The sequence below is a fragment of the Lynx rufus genome, unplaced genomic scaffold, assembly GCF_022079265.1.
Source record: "Lynx rufus isolate CCGP_SWC_20201006 ecotype Redwood Valley unplaced genomic scaffold, mLynRuf1.p SCAF_4, whole genome shotgun sequence".
NCBI lineage: Eukaryota > Metazoa > Chordata > Mammalia > Carnivora > Felidae > Lynx > Lynx rufus.
This window is the reverse complement of record NW_025814856.1, coordinates 140,825,215-140,838,471: the sequence shown is the minus strand read 5'-3', so window position 1 is coordinate 140,838,471 and position 13,257 is coordinate 140,825,215. Positions and strand designations below refer to the sequence as shown.

Sequence of the window (13,257 nt, the reverse complement as noted above, 5' to 3'; positions counted from 1 at the left end):
TAGTAATCCTGGCTTACGTTAGTGAAGAAATGGTGGTTGGTCATGTGGTGATTTAAAATGTGTCTGCTTTGGGGGCACCTGTGTGGTACTGTTGGTCTTCAGCTCAGGTCATGATCTCATGGTTTGTGAGTCCGAGCCCCCACATCGAACTTGCTCCTATGAGCACTGTACCCCTTTCTGTGACCCTCCCCCTGCTTATGCACATGCTCTCTCAGACCTTCCCCTGAAAAAAACAAAAACCTCACATGTACAGAGAAAAAACAAGTGTCTACTAATATACTTAATTACCAGAGCCTTTAATGACTTTGAAAGTCATTAAATTGGTTAATATAAGGAATAATGAAGAGCCTGAGTAAATTTTGGGGTTTTCATGTATCTGTACCTGTTCTAGTACATAGTACTTGACTGTCCAGGTAATTCCCAGCTTCATGTTGTTTAAAAAATTTATTGTCTTTCATTTAAGCATATTCAGAACTCATTTCTGTGTTCAAGAATATTAAGAGGAGAAAGCATTTGTATATTAAAAATTTTTTTATTGCATATGTCTGAGAATATGTGAGAGTAGTGATTAACTTATGAGAGAAAATGAGAAAATACATTATGAGAACTTAATTTACAATAAAATATATAATTTTAAGTTGAGGTAATTCTGCCTTTTAATATTCTGTTCTTGCCAAATCCCAGTATGCATTTAGTTACTGGCAGAAAACTTACATAGTTTTCAAACTTTAAGTGAATCCAGTGTGTTTTGTGGATTCTTAGAGATCTCGAATATCATAGCCCTGGATACTGTGACTTGTGAAATCATTTATTAAAGTTTCTTCAGTATTGCCTGTATCTTACAGATACTGTGTGGGCAATGCTGAGTGAATGCATTTGGCTATTTCTGTCATCAGGGTGGAGATTTCTGGAAATTTGAGTAATGAAAATTATAACCTTCTTAACATTTTAGGTGGAACCTGAAAGTTAAGATACAGAGATGCCTATTTCTGATTGTGCATAACACTTTTCTACTACATAGATGATGACCTCCTTAATAGAGGGGCCGTGTTGTGTTCCTTGTGATACAGGCTCTAGCCCTTGTCAGTGTATAGTGTGTATTACATGTTTGTTGTGGTTAATGATTATTTAAATATCATTCCTTTGGGTAAAAGGAATTTAGAGCCTATAGCTGCTGTGTTGTTTACCTACTCACGTGGCAGTTTGTACCTTTTTCCTTTGGTGGGAGAGCACCAGTAAAGGGGATCGTTATTGATACATTGGCAATTATAAAAGCTTAATTTATGATAAGAGCTCAGATATCCCATGGAGAAGGAAGTTTTGTGTTGGTTCCTTCCTCACAAGCCTGTTCTATTAGTTTATTAGCCTCAGCATTGACATTTTGGACCAGATAATTATTTAACCGGGTTATCCATGTGCACTTTGGAATTTTTAAAAGCATCCCTGGCCTCTACCAGTACATGCCAATAGTATTCTGTCATCGTGGCAGTCGAAAATGTCTTCAGAAGCAGCCAAATATCCCCTGGAAGGGAAAATTGTCCCCTATTTGGAAACCACTGTGTTGGAGATAAACAGTTGTTTCTTATAGTTGCGTATATTCTGGGACTCCAGCGAGTTCTATCATTGCCTTAATCCCCTTACCTCGTAGTGAGAAAAATACAATGAATTGGTAAAATTCTCAAATCATTTTTCAACCACAGGACCTTGAGATTTGAGATGTGTTACTGAGTCAGAATATAGTTCCTGTTTAAACTGTTTACCCTTAAGAATTAGCAAACCAAAACAAAGTTAGAATTTTTTAACCAGATTTACTGAGGTATTGACAAATGGACAAAAATTACACATGTGTAAGGTGTACAATGTGATGCTTTGGTACGTGTACGTTTTGAAATCCATCACAAACTAGTTAACCTATCCATCCCCTCACATAGTTTCCATTTGTGTGTGTGATGAGGACACTTGAGATCTACTTTTTTGGCAAATGTTGAGTAAACAGCATTCTTTACTGTAGTCACCAGGCTGTGCATTAGGTCTCCACAACTTAGTGATTTTTTTTTTTTAGTAGAAAGAAGGAATTCATGTTTGAAGTTGTGTGTTTTCCAGGTGTAGTTGACACACAGTGTTATGTATTTTCAGGTACATGCATAGTGATTGGACAAGTTTATACGTGATGTTCGGCCCACAAGTGTGGTAGCTGCTATCTGTCCCCCTACAATGCTGTCACAATACGATTGACTATGTTGCTTACTCTGTGCCTTTTAGTCCCATGACTTAGAGAATTACTTCTTAAAATCCAAATGTTAAATAATCCTACAGCACCTAATGTGATGATGTAAATGGTCTTCCTAGTAAGGCTTCACCTGGTCAACGTTAATGGGCCAGCGCTTGACATGATTTGAAGCTAGGAAGAGTCCACATTCTGTGTGTCTTCACAATAGTCCAGATGTGAACTGAATGATGAGACAAGTTTCATGGTTTCCAATTTTATTTTTGTAAGTGAATATTAAATATTACAAGGAGTACAACTAAATGCTTTTGTCAAAACGGCAAAATTCTGTCAACATGCCTCAAATTTTTTTTTGTCCCTTTTGTATCCCGGAGGCATTACAGTATGCCTGGGGCATAGGCTACGTTCTATATAATGAAAATGATAAATGTTTGAGTGTTGCCTGTTTATTGGATCTTTGAAACAGACTTCAGGTGAGATTTAAAATTAAAGCAAATAAGCATTAAAGGATCTTTAAAGCAGTAAAGATGCCACGGTTTGCAGCAATAAACTAACAGAGTGGTTTGTGGCCATTGTGGTCCTCCTTTCCTCCACCCGCTACTACCCTTCCAGTTACCAGATCTGTTAATTCAACCTTTGAAGTGACTGACTTGTCTGTGCCTCTGCATGTTTACTACTATTTCGGGAGTCCAAGCCACTGTCTACCTAAGCTCCCCTCACCACTCTTCTCCTCCAACCTGCTCCCCGCATGAGACAGCCAGAGTGTGCTTGATAACGTGTCTACATCTTGAAATGTTTATAAGTCCACCTCCCCACCTTGCAACCCCTTTGGTGTGTTTCTTTTGTCCTTGGGACCTAATCCAAAATCCTGGTGTAACATTTACAACCCTGCACGCTGATTGCTGTTTGCCCTCCTCCCTCATTACCTTTTGCCCTCTCTCCTGTTTTGCCAAACACACATTGCTTCAGATCCTTTCATTTGCTGTGTTCTTTCCTGTGTTAGGGTCTTGAAACTGCCATTTCCTCTGCCTGAAATACTATTCTCAGCTTAGGTAATTCTGATTTATCTTTCAAGTCTTAGTGGTACTAAGTACCACTTCCTTGGGGAGCAATGCCTTGGACCTCTAATCAAATTTGTGTCCTTTTATATTCTTCGGATAGAGTGTTTTCCTTTCAGCGACCCTATCAATTTGCAGCTACGTGTTTGTGTGTGTGTTTAAGATGTGTCCTCACTAGGGGTGCCTGAATGGCTCAGTTGGTTAAGCATCCGACTTCGGTTCAGGTCATGATCTCACCATTCATGAGTCTGAGCCCTGCCTCAGGCTCTGTGCTGACAGTTCAGAGCCTAGAGCCTGCTTCAGATTCTGTGTCTCCCTCTCTCTCTGTCCCTTCCCTGTTTGCGCTCTGTCTCTCTCTTCTCAAAAACAAATATGTATTTATATATATAATATAGATTTTTATGTATATATATGTATATACATATATAAATGTATATATACATGTATATACATATACATATATATACATATATACATATACATATATATAAATCTGCGCTAGGTTGTAAGCTCCACACAGTAGGTGCCTGTCTGTTTTTGCCTCCAATGTATGATCCGTGCTTAGTGTTTGCCTAGCACATAGATTCTTAGTAGCAATTTTAGTGAAAAGTTGAATTTGCCTTGTGAGTTGGCAATATATCAGGCTTACAACATGTTTATTGTCCTCATGTTGAATCTGAGATAAGCATTTAATTTTGAAAGAGAGTAGAAATGATTTGTTCCTGCTGCCCATAGATTAGCATATTGGGTAGCATGGAACCATGCATGAGAACTGGTGACTGGCCAGCCACATGCACAAATACATGAATGATTTCTACTTTGCTTAACAGACAGAAAAACAATGAATATAGAGTGGTATTAGGCAGTTTTCACTCTATCCAGAACTAGGAAAGAAACTCCGGGCTAAAAAAAAAAAAAACTTGCCTGTTTATTGCTTTACAGTTTATCCAAATTGTTATGTACCATGAGTCCTTGCTTGGTGGTTTTTTGGCCAATAGAATTTCAGTATGCAGTGCACTAATATCAACTCCTGGATTGGCTTAACTACCTCTGATGTCACAATATCCCCGTGAGGAAGTCATAATTTGCTTGAAATCACATTGTACTAATAACAACTCTTGTTCTGTTTCATTACAAGAAAGATAATCTACCAAAAATAAAAATGCTGGAAGGAGGAACATACCTCTGATCAACACAGACTTTTTTCCATTTATGTGCTTTAATTATCTACTGCCAACAATTGAAGTTAGCTTCTTTGCTTTTTTTTTTTTTTTTTTTTACAACTGATGTTTTGTTTTTTGTTTGTCAGTTAAGAGGCAAATGGAGGAATGAGCCTACTTAGAATTACTCCTTCGACTCATAGTTCTGTTTCATCTCAACTATTGAGGCTTAGCATCTTTCTACTACTTAGCCTTTCTGGCTCAAAAGGAAAAGCCATTTGGACAGCCCACCTGAATATAACATTTCAGGTGGGAAATCGGATTATATCTGAATTAGGAGAGAGTGGAGTGTTCGGAAATCATTCTCCTTTGGAAAGGGTGTCTGGTGTGGTGGTACTTCCTGAAGGATGGAATCAGAATGCTTGTAATCCTATGACCAACTTCAGCAGACCTGAACAAGCAGACTCTTGGTTGGCCCTCATTGAACGGGGAGGCTGTACTTTTACACATAAAATCAACGTGGCAGCAGAGAAGGGAGCAAATGGGGTGATCATCTATAACTATCCAGGTACGGGTAACAAAGTATTTCCCATGTCTCACCAGGGAACGGAAAATATAGTTGCAGTAATGATAGGCAACTTGAAAGGCATGGAACTTTTGCATTTGATTCAGAAAGGAGTCTACGTGACGATCATCATTGAGGTGGGAAGAATGCACATGCCATGGCTGAGCCATTATGTCATGTCTCTCTTTACCTTCCTGGCTGCCACAGTTGCCTACCTTTTCTTGTACTGTGCTTGGAGACCTAGGGTGCCCAATTCTTCCACCAGGAGGCGAAGACAGATGAAAGCAGATGTGAAGAAAGCTATCGGTCAGCTTCAACTGCGAGTGCTCAAGGAGGGGGATAAGGAACTAGATCCAAACGAAAACAGTTGTGTTGTTTGCTTTGACATCTACAAACCCCAAGATGTAGTACGTATTTTAACTTGCAAACATTTTTTCCATAAGACGTGCATTGACCCCTGGCTTTTAGCACACAGGACATGCCCCATGTGCAAGTGTGACATTCTGAAAACTTCAACCCAGACAATCTTCTGAAGATGTAACTGAGTCTTTCCAAAGGTTAAAATTAAATGAATTTTCATGTAGTACTTTATGTAGAGAGAAACTCCATCTTCTCTACCTAAGCACTGAAGAGGATGAAAGTTGCGTTTTTAGAATAAAACTCCATATCATGCCAGCTATTTGAACTTGTTGTTTTTCTATTAAGTTGTTAGACTTTTTTGTCTTTATCCAAATAAGAACATCAGTATATGTTTAAAAGCAAATTAGTTTTATCTTCAAATTAAAATGATTTTGGTGTTGAGGCTATAGAGAATCAGGCATGATATTTTAAAGTTTCTTTCTTAGATTCATTTTATTATTTCTATGGGTTTTTTAATTATGAAATTGTCAAATTGGTTTCCATACAACATCCAGTGCTCATCCCCAACAGGTGCCGTCCTCAATGCCTGTCACCCACTTTCCCCTCCCTCTCACCCCCCATCAACCCTCAGTTTATTCTCTCTCAGTTTTTAAGAGTCTCTTAGGGTTTGGCTCCCTCCCTCTCTCTCTTTTTTTTCTTTTTTTTTTTCCTTCCCCTACTCCATGGTCTTGGTCTTCTGTTAAATTTCTCAGGATCCACATAAGAGTGAAAACATATGGTATCTGTCTTTCTCTGTATGACTTATTTCACTTAGCATAACACTCTGTTTTTGATACCTAAAATCTCTATTAAATAAATTTCATTATAGGGACGCCTGGATGGCTCAGCCAATAGAGCATGCAACTCTTAATCTCAGGGTTGTGAGTTCAGGCCCCAAGCTGGGCATAGAGCTTACTTAAAAAAATAAAATCATTATATAATTAGACCTTGATTTAATTCTCCATGGTTAATCAATAGGAACTCTGGTTTCCAAAGGCACTGGGTAGATCATGAGTTCTAAGTAATTGCTTTGGATGACAACACCTCTGGTTAGGTAACTAAAATATTTTAAATTATTATAGACCTCATTTAAGGAAAGCATCACAAAAAAATATCTCTTTTGTTTGTCAGAGCCTAGTTAGCCTAGCCTAGTGAATTAGCTCTGGTAGCAGATTTCTCTTCTAGAATTAACCTTAGTAAGTGCTTTTGTTTTCTTAAAATGGTGGTGAGTGTGTTTCTGCTTGGGCATTTTGACACAGTTCTAGAGTGGAGCTGAAATTTTGTTCAGCTGCCTTTAAAAATTGTGAGTAGATAAACACAAATACTTCTGTGTAACAATGGAGAGGCTGAAAGATTTGGGTTTTGTGTTTGACTAAAATCTCTCTGGATGAAATGCTACACCATTGGTATCAACTTAGATGGCACTTTATGGATGTACACACTATGTACTACACATTTTGAAGAGTGGGTTGTATGGAAATACAATCAGGTTAGTGGCCTTTGGAAAAGAAAATTCACTCTTGGGAGCTGAAGTTTACTCAGTAGTATTTGTTTTTATGCCGCTTGGGTTGGGCCTGTAGGACCCTGTTCTTCTTCCCTGCCTCAAGTTTTGTTGACTCACATTTCATAAGAACAGCTAGCTCCCTTAGCCCTGGTGAGACCCAGCCAAAACTGTCTCTCAGCATCCTGTGTTGTAAGGACAGACATTTGTGTTCAAGGTAAAAATTCTTGCTTTCCTAGCCAGTGGATAAGAACCACTGAGAGATACCCTCATGAAAGTGTATGCCCCTACACCAGGGGCTGTCCATGTTTGTCAGTCCACAAGTCACTTTGGTATGAAGTCCTTTTGTGCCAGTGATAGAAGTGGAGCAAAAATATAGGCAGAACTGATAGTGTATGTGGGGAAGGGCAGTTTCTATCAGGGATGTTTGATTTTAGAAAATGTTTGGTTCAAAGCATCTGTGACCTTTAACACTGCTGTTGGTGTTAATCTAAATGAGGGACCTTGATGTTTTATTAAAATCAATAGTTGCCTTTTTGTTTAAAATGAATGATGCGAAGACTGCTAAACAGAATTGTTTCCCCTTATACTCTTCCTCTCTTCCCTCAAAATATTGTTAGATCAGTAACAGATGTCAGTGTCTGCAGAGAAAAGAGATTAAAGTTCTTTACTGCTGTCATGCCTATGGATAGACAACGTAAGAGTGAGACAAGCGAGGCTAAAGTAATCTAACAGGATACCCTCCTTTTAAAAATCAAAACCAAATCAAACCAATGAACCTGAGCAAGCAGTTGTTAAATAAACTTAGTACAGTGCTTTATGTGATAAATAAAAAATCTATTGTGATCACGTGAGTGAAAAATGGTAGTAACGCTCATTGCTTTTACTACATAATTGTTCTTCATGCTAATTCCTAATTATTTTAAACTTGCCATTTTGTTGCATGTTTCCTCGATTTGTGAAGAAGAGTGATAATGCTGTGGCTTTCTTGCATATGCTTTCAGGTGTGTGTGTGTGTGTGTGTGTGGTATGAATGTTATATTTCTGATATAATGTGATACCTGTTAATATGTTGCTCAGGGATTGACTTGATCTTACAACCTAGGTATCACCCATAACAGTATTTGAAACTCTCAAGTCAGTAAGTTGACAGCAGATTCAAAGCTCTTATCTAATTGGCTGTGTTATCTTTTATGTCATAATCACATCACCCAATTGTAAACAGTATCTGGAGTTACATTAGTGGGACTAGGATTTTTTTTTTTTTTTTTCAATCTAAAGGGTTTCTCTTCCTCTCTGTAATAAAACATCTGAACCTCCTAAGACCTCTTTAAGAATTTCTTACAAAAACATGCCGGAAGACCGTGGAACTTGTTTTCACCCTGAAGATTTTTCTCATTTTATTATTTTCGACTGATTGCCCACAGATGTGGAAGCCACATCTTTTTGTTGGGTTGGTTCTTCAGTCGCTAGGTGGGGAGAGAGATGACTCCACTCAAGATTAGCACTTATAGAAACAAAACTGCCTCTTCCTGGCTTATGAAATTCAGTTTTCTTTGGCTTCTTAGTCACAATTGTTGCAGAGCCAGTGCTGTCTGGACTGCTTACATGAATATCTCATTTCATGTTGGGAATCGGATGTTGTCAGAGTTGGGGGAAACGGGAGTGTTTGGAAGAAGCTCCACTTTGAAGAGAGTGGCAGGAGTTATTGTGCCACCTGATGGAAAAACTCAAAATGCATGTAATCCCAGTACCAGTTTCAGCAGATTGAAGAATTCAGAGACCTGGCTTGCACTTGTTGAACGAGGTGGTTGTACCTTCACGCAGAAAATTAAGGTGGCCATTGAGAAGGGAGCCGGCGGAGTGATCATCTACAACTTTCCAGGAACTGGCAATCAGGTTTTTCCCATGTCTCATCAGGCATTTGAAGACATCGTTGTGGTGATGATTGGTAACCTCAAGGGCATGGAGATTTTGCATTTAATTCAGAAGGGAGTTCACGTTACAGTCATAGTTGAGGTGGGGAGGAAACACATCATCTGGATGAATCATTATTTTGTCTCTTTTGTGATTGTCACAACTGCTACTTTAGCATATTTCATCTTTTATCGTATTCGGAGACTTTGGATAGCAAGGATTCAGAACCGGAGATGGCAGCGGTTAACAACTGATCTCAAGAAAGCCTTTGGCCAGCTGCAGCTTCGGGTTCTGAAAGAGGGTGATGAGGAAATCAGTCCAAATGGAGATAGCTGCATAGTTTGCTTTGAACTCTATAAGCCTAACGATACAGTTCGTATTCTCACTTGTAAACACTTTTTCCACAAGAGTTGCATTGACCCCTGGATTCTGGCCCATGGGACGTGCCCCATGTGCAAACGTGACATTCTTAAAGCTTTGGGTATTCAGGTGGATGTTGAAGATGGGACAGAATCTTTGCAGGTTCTCATGTCAAGTGAATTGTCCGATGCCCTGTCCCCTGATGAAGAAGAGACAGACAGTGAACTTCCTCCTGTGAGAGGCTCTGACGAAGTGACCCCTTTGGAAGCGGAGGAGGTGCCACTGCCCCCTCAGAATGACAGCCAGCCTACTTCAGTAGTTGAAGATGTTCATCCTTTACCTTGACAGCATGACCTTTGAGCAAGTGGATTAAACCTGTTTGTCAACTCAAGTCCTAATACTGACAAGCAGTTTGTCTGTTTGAAGTGTGGTTTTTGTGTCCTCTTGTTACTTTGGTAACTTTCTGCATTGTCAAGCAGAAAAAGGGCCTAGTGGGATTTTTTGTTTACCTTTTTGCCTTTGCTAAATGTAACTTTTTGTCCATGTCTATTGAGTATATATGTCTATTTCTTTGTACACATGCATGTTAAAATCAAGAATGAACTTCCCCCCCTAAATGTTTGTACATATTCTGGGCTCCATTTTGATAAGAAAATTGTTCATATATTCGCATGTTCCTTATACAGATGCCATCAATTGTTTGGGTACGATAAATTATCTTATGTGCTAGAAAGAGTAATATTTTTGATACATTTATAGTACAATATACTACTTTTGAAGTCAATGTGTGCTGTGGTTTTTTTCTTAGCATGAAAATTTTGCTGGCCAGAATTTTATTACTCTCACCCTTGGCAAGAAGTTCTTTTCAAGCTGTTAGTACATTTTGATGGGCTCTGCATATGCATGGTAATAGTAATTTTAAAAGTAAAACACTAGCACTTTTCAGTGAACAGCAAATAATTCAGTGCCCAATATTGCTGAAAAGTATTACATGTTCATGATTTGTGGAAAGATTTAAATGGTCAAGAATTCCTATGGTGTTTATTAGGGTGTATTCATTTCCTATGTATTTCAGCTTACTAAGTATGTTTTGTCATTAAAGATTTAAAACGTGCTAGATTATTTTCAGGTAAGTATCACAATGTAGATGTTCTTACGACAGCGTTTGTGTTTATTTTGTTCACTGTATTTTCAGGACCTAGCAGAATGCTGGACACTCATAGTTTTGAGTGAAAGGATGAGTAATGAGTATTTTTTTTTCTGTAACATAAATATATATTAATATGAAAACCTAGGTAGTTTATCCCAATCATACAAAATAAGGGGAACTTAGTCCTGACAATTTTCATCCTAAGTCACCTTGACGAAATAGAAAACTGATTCTCAGCTCAGAATCCATTATTTCAACTTAACATATATAGTTCTAACAAGGAGCTTTGAACTCTTCCTGGCCTGACAGTGGGTTTTTAGTTCTTGTGCAACACTAACAGTGGGTTTTTTGTTCTTGGCAACACTGGAGAGAGATCTATTAGGAACTTTCTTGAGTTCAGTGCTGACAACCCTGGAATTCAGAAGCCGGTGGAAGGGCAACAGTTGATTCTAACTGCAACACCAAGTCAGACTATTTAAAGGAGGGAGAAACAATCATTGAAGGCCAGGGAGAATCGGAACACAGCAAAATGTGTCCAAGATGACCAGGTAGAGGGGTGAAACTTGACTTGGTACACACATGCTTCTTTTTATTTTTGAGAGTGAGTGTGCTATCGGGGGAGGGGTGGAGGGGCAGGGAGAATCTTAAGCAGGCTCCATTCCGGGCAAGGAGCCAAATGAAGGACTTGATCTCAGGAGTCTGAGATCATGATCTGAGCCGAAATCAAGAGCTGGATGCTTAACCGACTGAGTCACCCAGGCACCTTTACACAGGCTCTTATACCTAACCGGGGAGAGGTTTGATTCAGTTAATCAAAGGAACTGGTCTTTGAAAGAACTGCAGAGCACCGATACTGTGGAGGATTTCACAGAAACACTGTTTGGCAGATCTTTTTGCTTTTACCTGGGAGAGTTAAATTTGTTTGAGGTACCAAGGATCACTTTAAAGAGACAGGAGACTGAAGATCATTTAAAAGCCACTCCTACTAGAATCTGTTGCTAAATCCAGGATAAGTTGTCTTTCTCAGACTGGCCACTGTTGGCATCTCAGTCTCTAGGGCTAGCAGCTCATGGAGTGGCAAGGGTGACTTCCACTGGTTGCCCAAGAGAATCATTGGAACTATGGAAGTGAATGCATCTTGGCAGCCCCCGAACCTAGGTTCTAGAATCATTACAGCTGTGTGTCTTCCTGGCAAATTAAATATGGGTTACATGTTCCACGATAGACCTAGCATTTAAATTTGCTTTTCACACTAACTGCCATTGTGTTCTCTTTCAGTCCTTCCTGTACCTCCTTGGTTTTTCCTTTTGGTTCATCACTGTCAACCGTAAACATGACTTATCATGTGTACAAAATTAACATATTTACTTTCGTAATTCAGTGTCTCATTAATGATGGACATTTAACGCACTGTGGGCTTATTGTCTTGATCTGAGAATTTTCAGTGAAAGAAGTTTCATTTTAAACTTTCACTTTAAAAGGTGTTAGAACCTGTGTTTGTGTTGGGGAAGGAAAGGTCAGTGAGCTTGGAAGCTGTCATTGCTGAGTTGTCTACCATGTAGTAGGCAGAGGACTAAGTGCTTTCTCTTTCTTTTTTTTTTTTTTTTAATTTTCAACGTTTATTTATTTTTGGGACAGAGAGAGACAGAGCATGAACGGGGGAGGGGCAGAGAGAGAGGGAGACACAGAATTGGAAACAGGCTCCAGGCTCTGAGCCATCAGCCCAGAGCCTGACGCGGGGCTCGAACTCCCGGACCGCGAGATCGTGACCTGGCTGAAGTCGGACGCTTAACCGACTGCGCCACCCAGGCGCCCCAATGCTTTCTCTTTCTTATGTCCGAACAAAAGTTTTAATTTTTGTCTTTAGAATGTTGTAAACAGATCAGTTCAACCACTTTTGCTGAGTTTAATAACTAGAACCTGGAAATAAGGCTGCTGTGTCAAATTTAAGGTATTATTCATTGTAGTAAATTTTTACCTATTTTGTGGGCTACCTCATTTTCTCTTAGCGAGGTAAGCGTATTTTGTCATAATGGCATGGGACCATGATAGGAACTGTCTTGCTCCTAATACCAGCGTCATGATACATTTCCCTTGTGTTTCTTCGTACATACTTTTGCATTCCCTGGTAGTTGATTCCCCACACCCACCTCTAATAGGGGGGTTTGATGTTCCTTATAAAAATGCAACTTCTTTGCTTCATTACTGGGATATATTAGGTTTAATTATTTACTAAACCGAAAGTGGCCTTAACCACTTGGTTGAACTTGACCACTGATTGGGTGATGTAATAGGTGATTTTATCTATACATTTCCTTGTATGACAAGACACACTAAACTATAACCCTGTCTCTTGCTATAGAAATACTTTAATGTAGTTGCGCTGTAGAGAAATGTTGGCCAACCATACTATTTACAATAGTATGTGTACTTTAAAAGGCTTAGCTTGAGAGCTGGTGTTTCCGATGGTATTTAAGTTTTGTGTACAGTTAATGTTTTCTCCTACAGACTTTCAGGTTTTTGAAGTAGCACACAGGAATCAAGGAAAGGATCAGAATTTAGAGAAGCACTGATGTAAAAAAAACAAAAGAAAAAAACATTCACTCCTGGCTACTGTGTGAAGAGTAATGGCGACTCCATCTTCTTACTCCATCATTTCCTATGGGCACCAGTTTCCGTCTTTTAGAATTTATTTGGCTTTGTGTTTGGTGCATTTTTAAGTGTTTAGTGCTTACTGATGAAGAATACGGATTATGAGTTACTGCAGTTACCAAAAGAAATATCTTAAAAATACCTGTTTTTATAAACTGCAAGTACTTTTTTTAGAAAAGGAGGGAATAATGCACTTGAGATTAGCTGCTCCCTGTGCACAGGTGTTAAAGCTCCTCATCACAGTCCCTCCACAGAAACCTGCCTTATT

General features: G+C 39.0%; 3 protein-coding genes across 15 annotated transcripts in view; all 3 read left to right on the top strand.

Annotated features, from left to right (window-relative positions):
* The window catches only part of CADPS2 (calcium dependent secretion activator 2), a 545,419-nt gene that overhangs the window by 165,265 nt on the left and 366,897 nt on the right, over positions 1–13,257 (top strand). The gene's annotated exons all lie outside the window — the stretch shown is intronic.
* Positions 4,611–5,543, top strand: RNF148 (ring finger protein 148). Its single transcript, XM_047095964.1, has one exon. It carries the CDS (start codon positions 4,614–4,616, stop codon positions 5,541–5,543), a length of 930 nt encoding a protein of 309 aa, XP_046951920.1. The 5' UTR covers positions 4,611–4,613.
* On the top strand, positions 8,396–9,532 carry RNF133 (ring finger protein 133). Its single transcript, XM_047095963.1, has one exon. The coding sequence runs from the start codon at positions 8,396–8,398 to the stop codon at positions 9,530–9,532; it is 1,137 nt and encodes a 378-aa protein (XP_046951919.1).

What these genes read in the sequence shown, in the direction of transcription:
- RNF148 (XM_047095964.1), top strand. Translation starts at nt 4,614, where the DNA reads ATGAGCCTACTTAGAATTACTCCTTCGACTCATAGTTCTGTTTCATCT.
- RNF133 (XM_047095963.1), top strand. Translation starts at nt 8,396, where the DNA reads ATGACTCCACTCAAGATTAGCACTTATAGAAACAAAACTGCCTCTTCC.